Genomic DNA, 19,686 nt, shown 5'->3' on the forward strand with positions numbered 1-19,686 from the left:
CATGTCTGGTCGTGGCAAAGGAGGCAAAGGTCTGGGAAAAGGAGGCGCCAAGCGTCATCGTAAGGTTCTGCGTGATAACATCCAAGGTATCACTAAGCCAGCTATCCGTCGTCTGGCCCGTCGTGGTGGAGTCAAGCGTATCTCTGGTCTCATCTACGAAGAAACCCGTGGTGTACTCAAGGTCTTCTTGGAGAACGTCATCCGTGATGCCGTCACCTACACCGAGCACGCCAAGAGAAAGACCGTCACCGCCATGGATGTGGTCTACGCTCTGAAACGCCAGGGCCGTACTCTGTACGGTTTCGGCGGTTAGATTACAAGCTACAAAACCCATACCAAACGGCCCTTTTCAGGGCCACCACATTCTCCACAAAGAGAACTACCGTTAATTCTTTACGTCAATCATTCTTTGCTTCTCTTTACTGGCAATTACGCGCCAGGGAACCCTCTTCCTGAATTGCATAGGCAGAAATCAACACATAGTGAATGCGTGACAGTGATATTGAACATGACAGAGTAACAGAAATTTTCCATTCCTACCACATTACGATACGATCACGCAACATGTAGATAGAAACTAATCTACTGTTGATCATTTACGTAACGAATGTAACAGGTCAAATTTTTGAGTGTATGTCCTAGTTACGGCGACAAGTATCTGAATATGAACCGCTTGAGAAAAAGATAGCTGTAGGGCGCTCTCTATGCCCCAAGGGATATTTCGGTCTACTGTATCGTAAGCCACTTCTGGCATCTAACGTAGTGCATGTACTACAAATTCCAAAATTATTCACCATATGTTATATACATGCCTCCGCATGTGAAGTGTAAGTACTGAATCTATTGTTATCCTTACAGCACATTCAATAATACGATCTTTCCTTGAGCATAGCAGCATCCCGTCCATACACAAAACAGAGACATTTCACCTGGACCACACAGGAAGTACAGCAGTTGGAGATATGCCCCCAGAATGTTGGCTTATCAATATTATAAGAGAATAAACTTAAGAAATCATGGAGTTAGACCAAGCAGAAATGAACTGCAGCACCGAGAGTCGCGTTGCTTGACGATGTGAACACGAAACATATTTTGATAGTCAGTAATTATTGCATGCCCCCGAGAAAGTGCTACGTCGGGGGGGGGGGGGGGGGGGGGGCGTGGGTGTCTACACACAGGGCCTCCAGCAGTATATAAATCACGAAAGACGAACTTATGATGACTAAAAAATTATCGAATCACTGCCTATGTATAAAGCTCATTGAAATTTTGATGACAACCCAAGCTCCACTAAGGAACCAAGTCTCTTGCTTGAAGTGACTGTATTTATCATAGACAGTAGAGCGAAACGTATGCGTTCATGCTGTTACTGCATTCGTGACTTGAAATAGTCTACGTTACATCGGTTACCAAGGTGCGGCCGGAAGAGAGCCCCGCGGAGCAATCTTGGTAACCGAGACTAGGCCCGTAAAAGCATGGTCGGTCGTCTTTGGCTTTGCGATATTTAGGTCACAAATAATGAAAGACTAAAGTTCGATTTCATAATGCATCCCGAAATTAAAACTTGTTCTTGTTCAAACTCTTGACAATACATTATCATTCCCTGCCGAAATCATTCAAATCGAGCAAAATTTACGAAATCGCGCTTCTCAATACCTGCCTTATTGCTGATAAAATGTTCGCATAACGTGACAATGAGAAAATAAATCAAGGGTTGCAGTAAACGTTGGCATGCATATGTGAAAGAGGGAGATGGTCAAGGATCGTGTTTGAAGTTGGATGCGTCTTCGCTTACATACACAAAAAGAAAAGTTCACAACCTCAAGACTTCCTCGACAACTTTGATTAGCATGAAACAATTTTAGACTTGGTTCAAATCGATGAATTTTCTAACGCTAAAAGAATTTGCAACAATTTCTGTGTGTGTCGTCTATTTCATACAAACCTATTTCAAGTTTGGCAGCCCGGGTCAGGTTTTCCTAGCGATCGAACGCGTTACCTTTGAGTTTGCGAAGTAGTTTCTGCCGTATCGCGTACACTCCACTCATTGCGTCCACCCAACTCACACGTTTCACATGAAAACAGAATAGAACACAATCATCGCGTTCACCCCACTTACACATTTACAAATCACAGACTTGAAGCGAGTCTAAATTAATGTTTGACACTGTGAAAATGCACGATGCGTCATAGATTGGTGTTGTAGGATGTGAAATGACTGAAATTGGTCTACGCGAGGATCGTATGGTGTCTAATCCATGCCAAAATTACTACTTTATATTATATTTTACTATTCTGAATTCAATTTAACATCTCAACGCTCTATTCTGAATTCAATTTTACAACTCTACATTCTAGAATGTAGAGTTTTCAGAATAGAATATTGGGTTATCAAATCACATTCAAAATATTTAAAGAGGAAGCAGGAATCTTCACATGCACGAAATGGATATCATATTGGGTTTACCTCAATGGTTAATGCAATACATCGAAATCATTTTTCATCACTTTCCAGTTGATGAAGCTCAGACAACTACAGCGATGTTAGTCGTCTGTGCGTCAACAAATTAGGAGAAACTGTACGGTACGCTACCCATTGCGTCAATGCCACTTTTATGAGTTCTCGACCTTATCAAGTTATGCTGGACCGAATTATCGACAATCAATGTGACGAAACTTGTATTTTGCTGCATTCTTGTACCAGACAAAAATGGTTCGGGAATTTAAAAGGCTGTTCGCTGGACGCCGCTCATGATTCTGCAAAAATGGTTCGGGAATTTAAAAGGCTGTTCGCTGGACGCCGCTCATGATTCTGCGAGAAAGAACAATGTGTTCATTTGTGTCCATTATCAGTGTATAAATCATGAATATTCATGAAAAAATGTCAACATAATGTGATGATTTTAGCGTGAGATCGACTTTGAAGAATGTGTTTCAAGGTCACTGCCAGAATGATTATATGATCGTGCAATACACGGTCCCTCCTTTTCTGGAGGGACCGTGTGCAATATAAATATTTGACATTAAATGTGACCAGTCAAAACTACTCCTAGGCAAAAAGTGTATTGTATGGCCATCGATTAAAGGCACTGTTCGCGATCCCTGGAATCGCCTTTGTTCTAGTCTGTAAGAGGATTATGGAGGTGTGATAGCCTTTTGTTTTCCATTGATTTTGTAAGCTGATGGGTGAATATTCTAATTGGGACAATCTGGTGCCAACAAAGGCCTTTAGGCACATTGTCTTCGGTGTGAAATATTGGTAGAATGCAGCTCGGGTTATAAATATTCGGACTCTAAAATTTGTCATTACTTTTCTGGTTCACCGCCTTTTAGGAGTCCCAGTTTTGTTCGAAACTCAAGTTTTATTTTCTCCATAGATTTAACACCAGGATTGGGCCATTTTGAATTTTGTTTGGCAAATACCAACTTTGCAACCGTTGATTTTTATTGTTGATTTCGTAAGAGAATGGTTAAAAGATACATTGAGGAAAGTTTGACCAAAAGTTATTATGTCTTTTATTTCGAGGCGCATCCCACCTTAACGAACGACCGGGCAAACAAACGAAAAGGTTAATACACAGGGAGCGCATGCAGGTAAAGTGTCTTTTCATCAACCATGGCTTGAAAAGCAAAATACACGGAATGCTTATGTTTTGTAAGGGTTGATAGATCTTGGTACGGTGTTGTCCAAACGTTGAAAATGCATGCAGAGCAAAAATGTGAAAAGCATAGTCGACGTTTTTCAGTTTCCCGCGTAAAAACTTACTTTCATCGTTGTTCGTTCGCGTTTCTCTCCTTGACATTGCATGTTCGACGCGTTGGGCGTTGATCTTGCTACGGGATAGTCAAAAGCGTTAAAAAGATGTTAAAGCGTGAAAAAATGTGAAAAAAGAATAGTCTGCGTTTTCAATTTCCCACGTAAATCTTACTTTGAAATCCATTGTTTACGTTCGCATTTCGCGCGTTGACACTGTGTGTTCGACACGTTGAGCCTTCACCCTATTACATTAGACAATATAGGGCAATCAGTGAGAAAAAGTTACAATATTTGTATATGCCTACTAGTATATCATCAATTCTTACTCCTTTAATTCCCAGAAGACAGTGTTATTTTTTTTATGCGGCAATCTACAAGCTATTGAGTTTCAATTGTAGGAAAATAAACAGAGCACCATATGCCGATTTTGACGGGTTGTCTGAACTGACTTATGGGTGGCCATTGATAGGTACGATATTGCAAAGTCGTCGATGTTGACTTAATCACGGACATCCTTTCCGCGTCCATAGATCAATCAATAAGCTGTTAGTTATTAACAAACGCGACACTTTGATAGACACAGAGTTATGAGTACTGGGTTGATTAATTAATACTTAGTCGCTGATAATAAACACGCATGCAGAAATGTTTTATTGATTATATTCTCTACTCTACAGGGCAATAATTTGTACGATTTATTTTATGTGGCCATGTCAATAATAAAATTACATTCATATGAAAGTCGGCAGAAGAAATGTGCCAATATGGGCAAAAGTTTAATAAACAAGCTGAATAAAATTTCAAAGCGAACGTTTTTTTGTAACTTATTGATGTGAACGAAATTCATGGCAATATCGATCGTTATCTCACCTTCAAAGATTCAAGTTCAAGGGGCTAAATACGCGTACTAATGGAAGAGTGGTCTGGCTGTAGTGCGCTTGTTGCAGTAGTTGTTTTAATGTTATATCACTCTTTGCAAGAATACCACCAGCACCGAAGGCCAAGAAATCAGAGACCATCAATAGAAAATTTGCCATTTCTGAAGATGTGAAAACATATTCACTCGATGCACAGTGTATTGTCCTATAATGTCTTTTGCCGTTTGGCACCCCACCTCACACATTCTGCAACAACCTTTGTACTCTAGCAGCACCCCTGTTTACCGTGAATTATACCAATTCATTTTGGCACCTATCTTCACACATTATATTACAGCAGCACTTGTTAGTTAGTTGAACGTCCCTTACAGTACGTAGTTCAACTTAGGCAAACACATTGTACAATCTTCATATACACAACGACTTTAAATAACCGGTATCCATGTAGGATTTCTTTAATTAAAACGTTGTTGAACTTAGTTAATAGCGTTGATAAGAAAGTATGTTGTAGTTAGCAAACGAGTTGTCTAATGGCTATATTCAGTCCCTCACACCTGCTCGGCACCCCTATAAATAATAATGGTGCAGTCCGCTGGGAACTTCCGTGGCAACATACTTGACAAGGTCCCAATTTCATGTCAGATAGAAAGACAAGGACATTTGGCTATATATACTGATATCCGTTTTGATATTTGATATCGCAATTGTTTGCTGGATCAGAGTGTGTTTGCAATTCTGGGATTTATGAGACATGTGACCGTAATACGAATAATATGAGAATACTGAAACGACCTTTTTGTCTGATTGATTAAGAGTGGTATAGATTAACGGTAGTTCTCTTTTTTGAGGATGTGGTGGCCCTGAAAAGGGCCGTTTGGTATGTGTATGCTAGGCATACGATTTACTTGGAGCTGGTGTATTTAGTGACGGCTTTGGTGCCCTCACTGACGGCGTGCTTGGCAAGCTCACCGGGCAGCAAGAGACGGACAGCGGTCTGGATCTCTCTGCTGGTGATGGTGGAACGCTTGTTGTAGTGGGCCAGGCGGGAAGCTTCTGCGGCGATACGCTCGAAGATGTCGTTGACAAAGCTGTTCATGATTGACATGGCTTTGGAGGAGACACCAGTATCGGGGTGGACCTGTTTCAACACCTTGTAGATGTAGATACCATAGCTTTCCTTCCTTCGCCTCTTTCTCTTCTTGTCGCCGCTACGTGCGGCTTTGGCCTTGCCGGCCTTCTTGGCAGCTTTACCACTTGTCTTTGGAGCCATAGTGAACGACGTGAATGAGTAGTTCAGGATGCCCGCCAACCGCTGGCGACGCTTATTTATGCTTCAACGTATGTAAATGAAGGATTCTGGTTGTTAAGTGGGTCGTATCGTGAACGGAATAGAAAACATCTTAATCACTTAAGTACATAATACAACGCTTTGTCTCTGCACATTCCTTTGTTTCATTTGAGCTTTATTCTATTGGCCAGTACAGAAAATATCGAGATTTCATTGGCTACGACAGTCAGCTGTCAGGATCCTATGGGTCACTATAAATAGTGCCTATCAGCCCCCAAATAATATTAGTTTGAATCTGACACTATATAGTAACGAACAAAATGTCTGGACGTGGTAAAGGAGGCAAAGCAAAGGGCAGGCCAAGAGCCGATCCAGCCGTGCTGGTCTGCAGTTCCCCGTTGGTCGTGTGCACCGTTTCTTGCGCAAGGGCAACTACGCCCAGCGTGTCGGTGCTGGTGCTCCAGTCTACTTGGCTGCAGTGCTCGAGTACTTGGCCGCTGAAATCCTGGAGTTGGCAGGCAACGCTGCCCGTGACAACAAGAAGACCAGAATCATCCCCCGTCACTTGCAGTTGGCTGTCCGTAATGACGAAGAATTGAACAAACTTCTCGGCGGTGTCACCATCGCCCAGGGTGGTGTATTGCCAAACATCCAGGCAGTACTCTTGCCCAAGAAGAGCCAAGCCAAATCCAAGTAAATCGTATGCCTAGCATACACATACCAAACGGCCCTTTTCAGGGCCACCACATCCTCAAAAAAGAGAACTACCGTTAAAGAATGTGGTAACATTATTCGACTTTGCTGGAATACTGAGTGTTCAATACATACGCAGTTACGACTTACATGAAATAAAGTAATAAAATCAGAATAGAATGTTGAGTAAAAGTACATAAATTGAGAGTGCTGTAAAATTTAAGTATAGATACTTGTCACCAGGGTGCATCCTACCTGATCCCCGTGGCTAGAATCATTTGCAGAAGGGAATACTTGTAATTGACTCTGTTGGTTTTACAATAACAGGGGTATAGTGTAAACCAAGGTTCCTTTAATAGATAGGACCGTGCGTAAACACTTTAACGAGGGATTATAACGTTGAAAGTAGTGTGGTGTGTGATATTGGTCAACTCAAAAAGCATGACTGGTTGAACGACCAGGTATGCTCAAGGCAAAACCTGTACAATATAAGAAGTACGGAGCCCTTTTGTCTCTATGAATCCCGGGAAAGAACACTGATTCTGTCGTCTATATATGTATGTTCACCTTACCACGTGGTACAGCCACATTCAGAAAGTATGCATTTGGTCCCAAACGATACTGTATCATTTTATTGAACTATGATATCATGCACAGTCTCTCCACTGTGGATCATAAGCTTACAACATTTGACATCAAAGATACCTGTCGAACAATCTTTATTGCCAAAGAATGCATTGCATGGCCGTGTTGTGAAATGTTGGTTGGTCTTTAACGAGCCAATGAAAACAAACTTACACCTGGTCGTCCTTTAAAATATCTCTTCACAAACCGGGACTTTAACAAAACACACGGAATGCTTTCTACACATAGGAGTCGATTGGTTTCGGTACGGACATGTCAAAAAGAAACAAATGTCTACAAAGACCTTCAACGCCAGACTCGCCTTCTGTTATCATTTTCTTCTCTCTAATTCTCACGTAAAATATACTCTCCTTGTTGACATTCACGTTTCGCGCGTCAGCGTTTTGTGTTCCACGCGTTGATGGGTGATCCAATTTTATCAGACGACAGCAATCATCGAGAACGACTTTAATCATCAATGCTTATCCCCTTCATTCCTACATACAGTTCGCAATGCAACTTTCTTTATTCCGCAAGCTACATAACGAGCTACTAAGTTTTACGTTTCAGGAAAATAAATGGAGCACCAAAGGTGAAATACAGTTTTTCGTAAACGTTCTCGTATACAGTGCGTATGAAGATAACATATCCCTATAATTCTACCGGTCTCGTGGTGGACGGGGTGTCTGAACTGACGCATTGGAAGCTATGGAGATATGTTATTGCGAAGTCATCTTACATGATACACTGACTTTATCGACTGAATACTAATTATTCGTACAGATGCGGCAGTTAGCAGGTAGTTACCAGGAAACTGAATAGCTTGATAATGCACTGATTACAGGCTACACGAGATAGAAAGAATACACGAAGAGTATGTAATTGTGACGCTTTATGATACCTGTATACAGGTATTGTGCAGTTCAATTGCAGTCATTTGACTAAACTTCCAGCTAAACTAGCTAAAAACGATAAAAACACAATTCCGCACCTTAATGCAACCCACGCACTTCGAGATGTGTGAAATGGCCCGCGCTTGCATTTCATGACGCGAGTTAAATTGGCGCGAACCTGCCCACTGTGTACCAAATTAACCCCTACCCCCGGAGTTTGCTTATTAAAAATCGAGTATAAACCAACTTGCTTTAATTTAGTCTTATCAAGAATAACAGTATTCTAACTACCCACGCATTAGTTTTTAGTCTTATCAAGGATATGCCGTCTTTTTTGCATAAATAGTCTTATCAATGGCAAGCTTTCATTGTTTAGCACTCACCAAAGCTTCGACCATTGGAGCTTGGGCGGTGCCGCCTTAAAAATTCTTCAAGACAAAGGTCGCCTGCTTTTTATGTAGCCATTTCAAATGTAAGGAAAAATATTAGCGTAATGAAGACCAATGGAAGAAAACTAGATTTGGAATACAGGCTATATATGGACTGACTAAAATTACGATCTGAAATAATGTCGATTATTTACTTATTTTGAATTTCGTGAGCGACACCTCGAAAGGTCTGCCGACAAGCCTGACTGATTCCTCGAAAGGTCCACTGCAGACTTGCCTATTTGTATTCTGCTCCTTTTCGCACGGTGAGGACCAAGAAATAATCCCGTGCTTCGTATGTAAAATGCCTAACATACGCGCAAAATAATTAATTGAACTTAAAAAATTTGCAAAAAAAAAAACTTTGTGCGAACACTTATCAGGTTTAACGGTAGTTCTCTTTTTGGAGAATGTGGTGGCCCTGAAAAGGGCCGTTTGGTATGGGTTTTGTAGCTTGTAATCTAACCGCCGAAACCGTACAGAGTACGGCCCTGGCGTTTCAGAGCGTAGACCACATCCATGGCGGTGACTGTCTTTCTCTTGGCGTGCTCGGTGTAGGTGACGGCATCACGGATGACGTTCTCCAAGAAGACCTTGAGTACACCACGGGTTTCTTCGTAGATGAGACCAGAGATACGCTTGACACCACCACGACGGGCCAGACGACGGATAGCTGGCTTGGTGATACCCTGGATGTTATCACGCAACACCTTACGATGACGCTTGGCGCCTCCTTTTCCCAGACCTTTGCCTCCTTTGCCACGACCAGACATGATTACTTTTCAATGCGAATGTGTAATCTTGTATCGAAAAACACGTCTATATAACGCATTTGCGAACGCAACAGAAAACACGCTTTAAGATTTAAATCTTAAGCGATGTACTTAAAGATTCCCGCCCAGTACCACACAAAAGACTTGTTACAATCTGATTGGTCCATTAATGCATAACATTAACATTTCCGTCCAATTGCAGTCAGGCTCTGGATACGTGATATCATAACATGACGACATTGCCCAAGGTACCAAGGTCAAGTGATCTAGGCCAACTCTGCTACTGATATAAGCCACTCACAAAGTCACAAAGGTCAAACAAAACAGATATGTGTTTCTGGTGACCTGACCCACCCTTGAGGAACAAACCGACCCTACGCATGATTTAACATTTTCAAAAAAAAAATGGTAGATCCTTTAATTTTTACAGTATTTTATGGGTCTCAGCCAACAAAGAGAAAAATAAACAATAACTTGCTCTGACCTACGTCCACAAATTTTCGGCAGGCATGTTACCGACAGCATATTTTTATAGTTTTCATATTTTTATTTGGCCTAATTATTCTACAACTCGCGAAGTTAATATGGTATGGTAGTACGACATCGTCTTGTATAGACGATGATTTAGAAAATCAGTTTGGATCGAATCTTTGAATATAATATCATAAGATAATATCATGGAGGTACCTCCATGATAATATCAACATATCGAAGTTACACTACGCATGGCGGAAGAAGTTAATACTCCGTGGTTCGATGTTGCAAGAACAATCAATCATCGTCTGGTATCAAATTTAAAAAATGTCGAGACTGATAACGTCGTACCGAGAGCCCTCATAATTCACGACTGGGGGAGGGGGGTCGGAGGAATATGAGGGGCTCACTCAAAAAATTGAAAGCTACCAGGGGGTGCTCAAAATGTGGAGAGGAAGAAGGGCCTACTCAATTTGTTTTGGAAATGCGCTTGAAGCGTTTAGTTGCAGTTATGAAATGATAACAAGTAATAGGAAAGAATGAAAAACACTACAGATTAAAAATGGTACAACTGTATAAAAACATGGTATAACTTGATGTATGTATTTGTCTCTGTACGTATGTATGTATGTACGTCGGTCCGCATCAAAAACCTTCCATCTTTCGATTTGGTGTACAGGCGCACCAAGTGGTGGAGATGCGAATATGTTCAAATGAACATGTTGGTTTCAAAAGTATTCAAATGAGGTAAAAAAGGCAAATCCTGCAAATTGCTAAAGTTATGTAAAAATTGGCCTGATTTGGTTGAAACTTGGTATACAGGTTTTTTAAGGTGACCTAAGTTACAATTGATCAAAGTGTGGTGAAATTTTCTTATTTGTATTTTAGTGGCAATTTTTCCTGTTTTTGGTCAAAAAAATCTTCTTCCGTAAAACCAATTGTTTTGAGCTTGGTATGCATAGACCAAGGGTTAACCTCTGTCAAGTTTGTTCAAATTATGGTGAACTTTGCATATTTGTATTTGGGAATTTGTTAAATGGAGTTATCATTTATCAGAAGTATGCGTATAAGTTAGTATAAACTTTGTGAAAATCTCATTCTCTGAGTCAGAATTTTACATGTTGGGTATGATTTGTATAGAAACACAACCAAAGACCTCCAACTTTAAGTTGAATATGGCTGTACGAACTGCTGATAACAGGTAGTGTCGAACGTTTTATTTTTCTGTACGTGCATCCCTAATAAATGTACGATTATATGATAAATTGAGGGGGACTTGAAGTCTTTTGATCATATAGACGGGGGAAAATATTTTGAGGGTACTGAGGGGGATCTGAATAAAAAAGATTTCAATCGCGATTCCCCAACACCCCCTCACCGTTATTTGTGAATGTAGCCTAGTTATTTTGTTTTGTGAAAACTAGGTTTGAATTTCCCCTCCAAAGACTATGGCGGCCATTGTCATTTTGAAATTGCTATTGTTAATTTGTTTCTTTCGTCAAATTGGCATAATGACGTAAAGCATTAGTACCAATAAGTCACCTCAATAGTATGGCTCTGCATGGCAGGGCTGTGTGTTACCGGCGTTACACGGCCTCCCACCATGTAACGCCGGTAACACACAGCCCTGCCATGCAGAGCTACCTCAATAGAAGACGACTGATACCAAGAGATATTTTCGATGACAAGGCAAATTTTAAAGCAATTTTTCTGTCACCTTGTGTGTTTGTGTGTCAACGTTTTGTCCGAATATTTAGTGTACTTTTTGTGCTGAACTGTTTTGTAGCAGTCATTGCAATTTATCCACGGGAATTGATGAATACTTCTACTATATTCTATACTGTATCGTTTTCCACATATTACCTGAAATGTCAGAACAATCTAAGGCCATTACTTCCACCTATTTCCAGAAGCGTCATACATTTACATGTATCTGTTTACTATTCGGTACATCTTTTCGGTCATTTTTCTCTGTAATATGACCTTGATAAGAAGTTAAATCGTCACATTTGCATGGTATAAATCACCATGTACATGTATAAACCTGATACAGACTTCAATACTGAAAAGTGGTATTAAGCACTGGACCATTAGATCTTGGGAGGGGGTGGTCAAAAACAGAAAAAAAAAAATTCAGAGCAGAAAGTTAGGAAAAAAAATCTTCAAACTAGTTTGCAAAATAAAAAAAAAAATAAATAAGAAGACAAATGCGTAAAAAAAAAATCTGCAAAAGTCTTTAAAATCTTGATTTTTTTTTTTAGATTTTACCGACAGGAAGCAACTTTCTGTATTTTTAGTACATCCTGCAGGCACATTTTTAATTTTAATTTATACATTTACGGTGACTGTATCCCTTATACTGGAAGTTGTGATTATCTTACCTTTTCAGGACTTTTGTATTCTGATCACTTTAAAATTACCGTATAAAATTATAGAGCCTGTTTTCTACTTGTTTCCTGCGTACAAACCAAGCAGGTACACTAGGTAAAACATTGAAACTATGGTATGGTTGTCAAAACAGAAAGTTACATTTGCCTATTAAGATCAAGGTAAACAGATGCAGGCCACATCAGGTTCATTTTTTCACAGCATTTTATTGCAATGATGAATGCAAGAATGGGTGAACAAGTAGAAACACGTCAATAATGATGAAACAATATATCAAGTCATTATGTACTATTTAGCTTTTAAAAAGGCATTTTCAATTCTTTTTTCTCAAAAAACAGCTTCAAAAAACAACAGCAACACATTTTTTAACATCCAACAATACACTACGTGGAATGCCATCTATCCAACAAATCCCAACACAAAAACACACAAAAGGGTTGAACTTTGAAAGTTTCTCGATAACAAATACTGAATAAATCTGCATGAATAATCGTTTGTGTGTAGCAAATGCTGAATGACAATTATCTGAAGAATTTTTCCACCACAAAAAGAGCATGATTTAAACAAATCTTAAGGGACTTATGTAGCAAATTTCAAAGAAATTGGACAAGCCCTTTCAGAGAATACAGATTTTTTGACCATGAATGGCATAAATTGCCCTAAAAAGACAAATATTGAAATTTCACCACATCTATACACATCCAATCAATTTGGACATGCTGCTACAGAGAAATACATGTTTTGATCAAAAAAGGGCAATAATTGCTCGAAAGACACAAATATGCAAATTTCAGTATATATTGCGAACAGCTTCTTAGCTTGTCAAAATCAATTGTAAATCATGAGATATGCATGATGTTTGGTAGGGTGAATGTAGGCATTTCACCACGCAGTAGAAAGGGAAGCCAGGGAACCAAAATAGTCAATTTTCAAAACTATAGGAAACTACCGGAGCAAGAAGACCATATTTCAGAGGAAGATGTGTAATCTGAAAAAAATGCTCCCCAAGTGCCACCAAATAACACCATTTTAGTCTCTATTTTTCAAGAGCTCCAACGGCAGGAGGGGGGATATCCCCCTCCTGACCTCCCCCACAAAAATACTCCCCAAGTGCCACCAAATAACACCATTTTAATCTCTTTTTTTCAAAAGCTCCAATGACAGGAGGGGGACAACCCCCTCCTGCTGTCCCCCCGTGACCACTTTCACGGTCGCTTATGGTGCTTTGCACCACATCTTTGCCCTCTGTTTCCTCAGACAGCGACGAACTAAAAAAAATTTATAAATCTGAAAATTTACTCTGAAAAAAAAAATTTCACAGCTAATCTCAATTGCAAAAAAAATTTTTTAGAAATTTACAATTGTAAAAAAAAATTTTCACAATTTCATTGTGACCACCCCCCTCCCAAGATCTAATGGTCCATCCCTAAGTCATGGTCCTTTAAGAAAATCTAATCATGCAAAGTATGAAATACAAACGTGCATAGTACCATATTGGCTCGAAGTCACGGTAGTTCTCTTTTTGAGGATGTGATGGCCCTGAAAAGGGCCGTTTGGTATGTGTATGCTAGGCATACGATTTACTTGGAGCTGGTGTATTTGGTGACGGCTTTGGTGCCCTCACTGACGGCGTGCTTGGCAAGCTCACCGGGCAGCAAGAGACGGACAGCGGTCTGGATCTCTCTGCTGGTGATGGTGGAACGCTTGTTGTAGTGGGCCAGGCGGGAAGCTTCAGCGGCGATACGCTCGAAGATGTCGTTGACAAAGCTGTTCATGATTGACATGGCTTTGGAGGAGACACCAGTGTCGGGGTGGACCTGTTTCAGCACCTTGTAGATGTAGATACCATAGCTTTCCTTCCTTCGCCTCTTTCTCTTCTTGTCTCCGCTACGTGCGGCTTTGGCCTTGCCGGCCTTCTTGGCAGCTTTACCACTTGCCTTTGGAGCCATAGTGAACGACGTGAATGAGTAGTACAGAATGCCCGCTATAATGTTGGTGACGCTTATTTATGCTTCAAGGTATGTAAATGAAGGATTCTTATATTTAAGCGGGTCTTATCGTGAACGGAATAGAAAACATCCGAATCACTTAAGTACATTAAATACGTCTCTCTGTGTCTGTATATTCTTTCGTTAACCTATATGGCTTTGTTTAATTTGAGCTTTATACCATTGGCCAGTACAGCAAATATCAAGATTTCATTGGCTACGACAGTCAACCGTCAGGATCCTATGGGTTGCTATAAATACGGACCGTTCGCGCGTTAAACATTATCAGTTTGATCTGACACAACTCTGTAACGAACAAAATGTCTGGACGTGGTAAAGGAGGCAAAGCAAAGGGCAAGGCCAAGAGCCGATCCAGCCGTGCTGGTCTGCAGTTCCCGTTGGTCGTGTGCACCGTTTCTTGCGCAAGGGCAACTACGCCCAGCGTGTCGGTGCTGGTGCTCCAGTCTACTTGGCTGCAGTGCTCGAGTACTTGGCCGCCGAAATCCTGGAGTTGGCAGGCAACGCTGCCCGTGACAACAAGAAGACCAGAATCATCCCCCGTCACTTGCAGTTGGCTGTCCGTAATGACGAAGAATTGAACAAACTTCTCGGCGGTGTCACCATCGCCCAGGGTGGTGTATTGCCAAACATCCAGGCAGTACTCTTGCCCAAGAAGAGCCAAGCCAAATCCAAGTAAATCGTATGCCTAGCATACACATACCAAACGGCCCTTTTCAGGGCCACCACATCCTCAAAAAAGAGAACTACCGTTATCATGATCATACATCACATCCCTTGTGTAACGAGTGTCTAATACCGATATTATCGGTACATGTTACACGTATAAGTTTCTTTTAAATAAGTTTCTTTTAAAAAGAAACTTACACGTGTAACATGTAACAGTATAAATACAAAAGATGATAAAAATTTAATTACATCAGAAATATGTCATTACAATAAAATTTTAGCATGTTTTATATTTGGAAGCCCTTTTCGAATTTCCACCATTCTACCAACCAAAAATGAAAAACACGGTCATCATTTTCAATGTGGCATCGGAGAAAAAATGTTTTGATTTGTAACTTTGAAGTGGCCAATATAACTGTTATCTCTGCAGTATGGTATACTTCACTAATTTTCAAAATGTTCGTGACCGTGATAAGTTTCCTTGGCAGGTTCCAAGTAAATACATAAAGGTCAACTCGCGCAGTGAAACACTACGCTGTTCAGATTATAGCTATAGCGCCCTCTATGTTAGCCCAATAATTCCCCGTTCGGTATAACTGATTTTTTGGAATCAGGCTCCGTGCCAATAAATACATATTTCAACTGACAGTAACTCACACGGTAAAAACGTTCAAATTGCGAACGGTTAACTATAACAGAAAATATTCAGGTACAATATGCCTTTGGTAGAGGTATTGAAACCCTTGAAGTTTTACAATAGTATTTTGGTCTGGCACTGAATTGTAGCGATTCAACAAAACACTCGTGGTAAGTTAAGTTTTCACCGGCTACTTATATTAAATACCTAAATTAATGTAATCTTTGACTTAAGGATACGGTAGCCATCTTGAATTTCAAATATTCGTTATTTTAGGTAATTTTTTCTTTGGTACAAAACTTTGCACGGTGGTTACCCCTGATTTATATTATTGATTTAATTTTACAGAATAGTTATGTTTCCCCGACTTTGAGCAAAAGTTTAAGCCTGAAATTTTCAATTTCGAGGCGTGCATCACATTAAAAATTTCTCCAATCCCTGCAATGGACTGAGATGCTGAATGTGTACACTCCGCAAGTACTAAAAAAATTACACATATTTTAATTCTGTCATTTCACATACGCATTAAATCACCAAAAGATAGTACAGATTACTCAACAAACTTGACACTTCCGCTTCAATGTCATGACAAGTTATAAAGTTAGGCTATTGTATGTTACATTGGATTTTGTTGAACTGCTTTTTTTGTCAGACTAAAGTTGACAACGGTAGTATGTGTGAAAAAGTGCGGGGAAAATCTGGCCGTCCATTGGGCAGACAAATAAGCAAGTTTTCGGAAAAGAAAGTCGCCATGATGACTGAAAATAAACGCTGTCGCGAATGGCAGATGGAATTATATTTCCCGGGTGAAATTCAAATTTGGCGATGAGAAACCAAGGTGAATAAGTCAACTTAAAAATTGAAATGTTCTGTTTTTTCTTTCTGATGTCAAAATGTGAATTCTTTCTGCAGTGTGTGAGAATCAATGTAAAAATTCAACTTACAAAACCGCGTGACAAGAGCATCTTGAAAAACATGGCTTTGAAAAATTGCAAAATTCACGAGTTGTCATGTACAGCGCCATCTATCGCTTGACATCGAAAACATGGCAGAGCGTGTACAGAACTTTGTATTTCGTGACTTAATTTTTATGATGCTTGTCTCGCCAGATACCATCATGCCGGTCTGAAACCACCGACTATGGAAGGCCATTTATCCAGAACCCTGTATCGGACAGAGAATAACTTTGTTCACAAAACTCATAAAGCGTGCACCATGTTCCAAGGAAACGCAGACAGCGGCCTCGTCCAGTTGGGAAAACACACAGTCGCTTGTCTTTGAATGCTATATATAAATGACAAGGGCCGAAGGGCCGTCGCAGCGTGCGTTGAGTAAAAAATAGCTCCACATGGCAGGGCTGTATGTTACCGGCTACGCTGCCCGGTAAAATACAGCCTTGCCATGTCATTCACAGCTGATAAAAAATGGTACAGCTGGTTCTGCAAGCACAGTCTCTCGAGAGCTATTCAGCTCTGGGACTATTCGCCCCATAGACGAGTATACAGAAGCGAGAAATGTATTTCTCGCTTCTGTATACTCGTCTATGAGGCGAATTAAATAGTCCCAGAGCTGAATAGCTCTCGAGCGACTGTGCGGCAAGCAATGCAATGGGTGCGAGAAGTGAACCAGAAACAGACATGTCTCTCGCCAGCTTGTCGTCTTTTCTAGTCTTATCGTTTTCCACATTTATGTTTGTAAGCTTACGATATCCACATTGTCATGATTGTGATAACCCACTTTTGAGATTTCGCGGTCAGAAAACATCGTCGCTATGCCAACGACGGCATATCATCACGCGCGCATACCACATTTAACATGTTTAATCAGTAGGCAGGTTAGGACCGCCCCAGCTCCATATATGGAGATCATTTTGGTTGTTCCAACAATCACTGTCACCCCCTGGGCACTCAGCCTCTACATTAACTCGATCTACGTTCCACAAGAATATTGTTGTAAATTTTTTCGGATTCATAAACACACACATTGATTTCAGTACTATCTGTATAGCCACGGAGGCAATGTGCTGGAGCAGTATCTGAAGAAATAAATTTTAAAGCCCCCACTCAATTATCAGATTTATCTAATATAAATATTATTTACTTGATAAAATATTCAATGGAAAACAAAAGAATGACAAACTGTTAATGGGCTGTTGACACATTCGCTAATGCGAGAACCTGGGATTGAGAAGAGCGCCTAAATTTTAACAGTTTATTAGTTTCAGGGTATCCCCGGGCTTCATCCGCTGGTTTTCCCATACTAAGCACTTGGCGTTGCGTAGGAACCACCGCAAATCCGCGCCGAGTATTTCGCTCCAGAACAGCCGCTCCGTTGCCCTCGGTTCAGTGTTCTGACTTGCAGGCAAATTGCAAAGCCCACTCCGGGCTCTGAATCTACACTTTGGTAACCGCTCTTTGTGCTCCGTCCACGACTAAGTCGTTCTCTACGGCAGACAGTATATACATTTGTGATCTGCAGTATGTACGCGTAAACTTAGAGATCGCGGGGCAATCTGTGCGAGAACGACCTTCAGCAACAGACCTGATGACTTGTATTTTTTCTCCCCAGCTTTACTGGCGTTCCTTCCCTTTTGCTTCTGGCATTGCTTTTGACATCGCCAAAACATGGCTTAGAATGTTTTTTTCAGCGTTTGTTTTTCTCAATCTTTGAGCCTTCTACGAAACAGAGCAGTCCTGCATCAGGCCCTCTCCATGTGTGTTCTCGCTTTCAACATTTTCCGTGTGTTTTGAACAAGTATTGGGTCATTTATATTAGCGTCCACACCGCTACATTGAAGTTCAATTAATTTAGCGTAGTGACATGACAGGTTATCGGGAAAGATGTCTACAATACTGGGTTTAGTACATGTGCAGGTGTACCGGTGCCCCTGACGGTCAAACGGCAAAGCACAAACTTTAAAGGGGCAGTACTCAATCCCTGACTCTCACATTAGTGGTTGTTGACATTGAATGTTTATGTGATTTCAGTCCTTTGTTCTCCCTTTAAAGTTGTGTACAGTTAGTCAATTTGCCTAGAGATACAGCTGATAAAATTACCGCCCTTTTCACTTGTTTCTTTCAAATGAGAGTCAAAAGTGTACATTTTGGCCAAATACTGATATCAAAACTATATATTCCACCAAAATCATGCATATGAGTCTTAAGAACCAATGTTAATTCAACAGAATCAAAAACAGGGTCATATGTTTGAATTTCATAAAGGTTCCTTGGTTAAAAACTTCTTTATACGAAAGAGGATGGGATGGGGCGGGGAGGATCACACATATGTGTACTGCTATATGGAAAATACCCCCTCCTAGACTTAATTCTATCGTTGAGCGACCGGCTGCATTTTATCGCTGCCAATAAACTTTTGGCGTCGATATACATGTTCAACGAAATAAGCCGTTCCAGAGGATAAAAACCGTCATATAATGATCATATCGATTGTCTTTTCAGACATTGGACAGATATTTGAAATGGCCAAATTACCTTTGCCAATAAACAGGACAAAGAATACGATCGTTCACTGAAGTGGCCGAAAACTCATGGTTGAATAGAGCGCATGCGCACCTCACTGTCACCAAATGTGCGCAGGCCGCGTCGCAGCCACTTTCCTTGTCTCGTCGAGGGATACCGCTTTTATTGAATATTTTACGACGCCACAAATGTAACTGTATTGTTCTTCTGCGATAATTCCACATCAGCCGTAAAAAGGTGTACTTAAAGATGAAAAGGAGACTTTAAGGAGAAGAATATGATAAAATCCACAATGCTAATTGTCGACGTCAGCTACTTCGCCGTGACGTCACTACAAGCACTGGCCACAAACATAGTTTTATGGCGTTTTATGCCCTTGGTCAGTTATAGGCCCGAGTGGTATGTGCATTATAAAAGAAAAACAAGGCTGAAGGTAAAATATCTTTAGGCAAAAATCATAAAAATTTATCATTTTCATAGTCAACGTAAAAAAGCCGTAGCTACATATCAAAGTGATGTTCTTCTTCAGGCGCACAAGAAACGATATCCGCTTTTAGTATGTAAATTTCGAAAAACCGACATGACAGTGTCGGGTTCTGGTGTTGAACTTTGAAATATCGCGTTTACAAGCGGATTTAGCCACTTTACTTTGCAACTCGGGAGTGAAAAGCCATAAACCTAAAAGTTGTTATTCTGGTT

General features: G+C 40.5%; 4 protein-coding genes and 2 pseudogenes across 4 annotated transcripts; 3 read left to right on the forward strand and 3 right to left on the reverse strand.

Moving 5' to 3' along the window:
* LOC139127923 (histone H4) lies at nucleotides 1-363 on the forward strand. The gene has a single exon (XM_070693777.1). The coding sequence runs from the start codon at nucleotides 2-4 to the stop codon at nucleotides 311-313; it is 312 nt and encodes a 103-aa protein (XP_070549878.1). The 5' UTR covers nucleotide 1; the 3' UTR covers nucleotides 314-363.
* Nucleotides 364-5,487: 5,124 nt separating this feature from the next.
* LOC139127928 (histone H2B, gonadal-like) lies at nucleotides 5,488-5,987 on the reverse strand. Its single transcript, XM_070693781.1, has one exon. It carries the CDS (start codon nucleotides 5,903-5,905, stop codon nucleotides 5,537-5,539), a length of 369 nt encoding a protein of 122 aa, XP_070549882.1. The 5' UTR covers nucleotides 5,906-5,987; the 3' UTR covers nucleotides 5,488-5,536.
* A 256-nt stretch (nucleotides 5,988-6,243) lies between these two features.
* Nucleotides 6,244-6,669, forward strand: LOC139127922 (late histone H2A.3, gonadal-like; annotated as a pseudogene).
* A 2,253-nt stretch (nucleotides 6,670-8,922) lies between these two features.
* On the reverse strand, nucleotides 8,923-9,335 carry LOC139127951 (histone H4). The gene has a single exon (XM_070693804.1). It carries the CDS (start codon nucleotides 9,332-9,334, stop codon nucleotides 9,023-9,025), a length of 312 nt encoding a protein of 103 aa, XP_070549905.1. The 5' UTR covers nucleotide 9,335; the 3' UTR covers nucleotides 8,923-9,022.
* A 3,057-nt stretch (nucleotides 9,336-12,392) lies between these two features.
* On the reverse strand, nucleotides 12,393-14,158 carry LOC139127955 (histone H2B, gonadal-like). The gene has a single exon (XM_070693806.1). It carries the CDS (start codon nucleotides 14,143-14,145, stop codon nucleotides 13,777-13,779), a length of 369 nt encoding a protein of 122 aa, XP_070549907.1. The 5' UTR covers nucleotides 14,146-14,158; the 3' UTR covers nucleotides 12,393-13,776.
* A 327-nt stretch (nucleotides 14,159-14,485) lies between these two features.
* Nucleotides 14,486-14,930, forward strand: LOC139127954 (late histone H2A.3, gonadal-like; annotated as a pseudogene).
* Nucleotides 14,931-19,686: the final 4,756 nt, after the last annotated feature.

The sequence above is a fragment of the Ptychodera flava genome, unplaced genomic scaffold, assembly GCF_041260155.1.
Source record: "Ptychodera flava strain L36383 unplaced genomic scaffold, AS_Pfla_20210202 Scaffold_39__1_contigs__length_1403739_pilon, whole genome shotgun sequence".
Taxonomy (NCBI): Eukaryota; Metazoa; Hemichordata; class Enteropneusta; family Ptychoderidae; genus Ptychodera; species Ptychodera flava.

Bases quoted from the DNA above. Each gene is read 5' to 3' on its own strand.
- LOC139127955 (XM_070693806.1), bottom strand. From the start codon at position 14,145: ATGGCTCCAAAGGCAAGTGGTAAAGCTGCCAAGAAGGCCGGCAAGGCC.
- LOC139127923 (XM_070693777.1), top strand. From the start codon at position 2: ATGTCTGGTCGTGGCAAAGGAGGCAAAGGTCTGGGAAAAGGAGGCGCC.
- LOC139127951 (XM_070693804.1), bottom strand. From the start codon at position 9,334: ATGTCTGGTCGTGGCAAAGGAGGCAAAGGTCTGGGAAAAGGAGGCGCC.
- LOC139127928 (XM_070693781.1), bottom strand. From the start codon at position 5,905: ATGGCTCCAAAGACAAGTGGTAAAGCTGCCAAGAAGGCCGGCAAGGCC.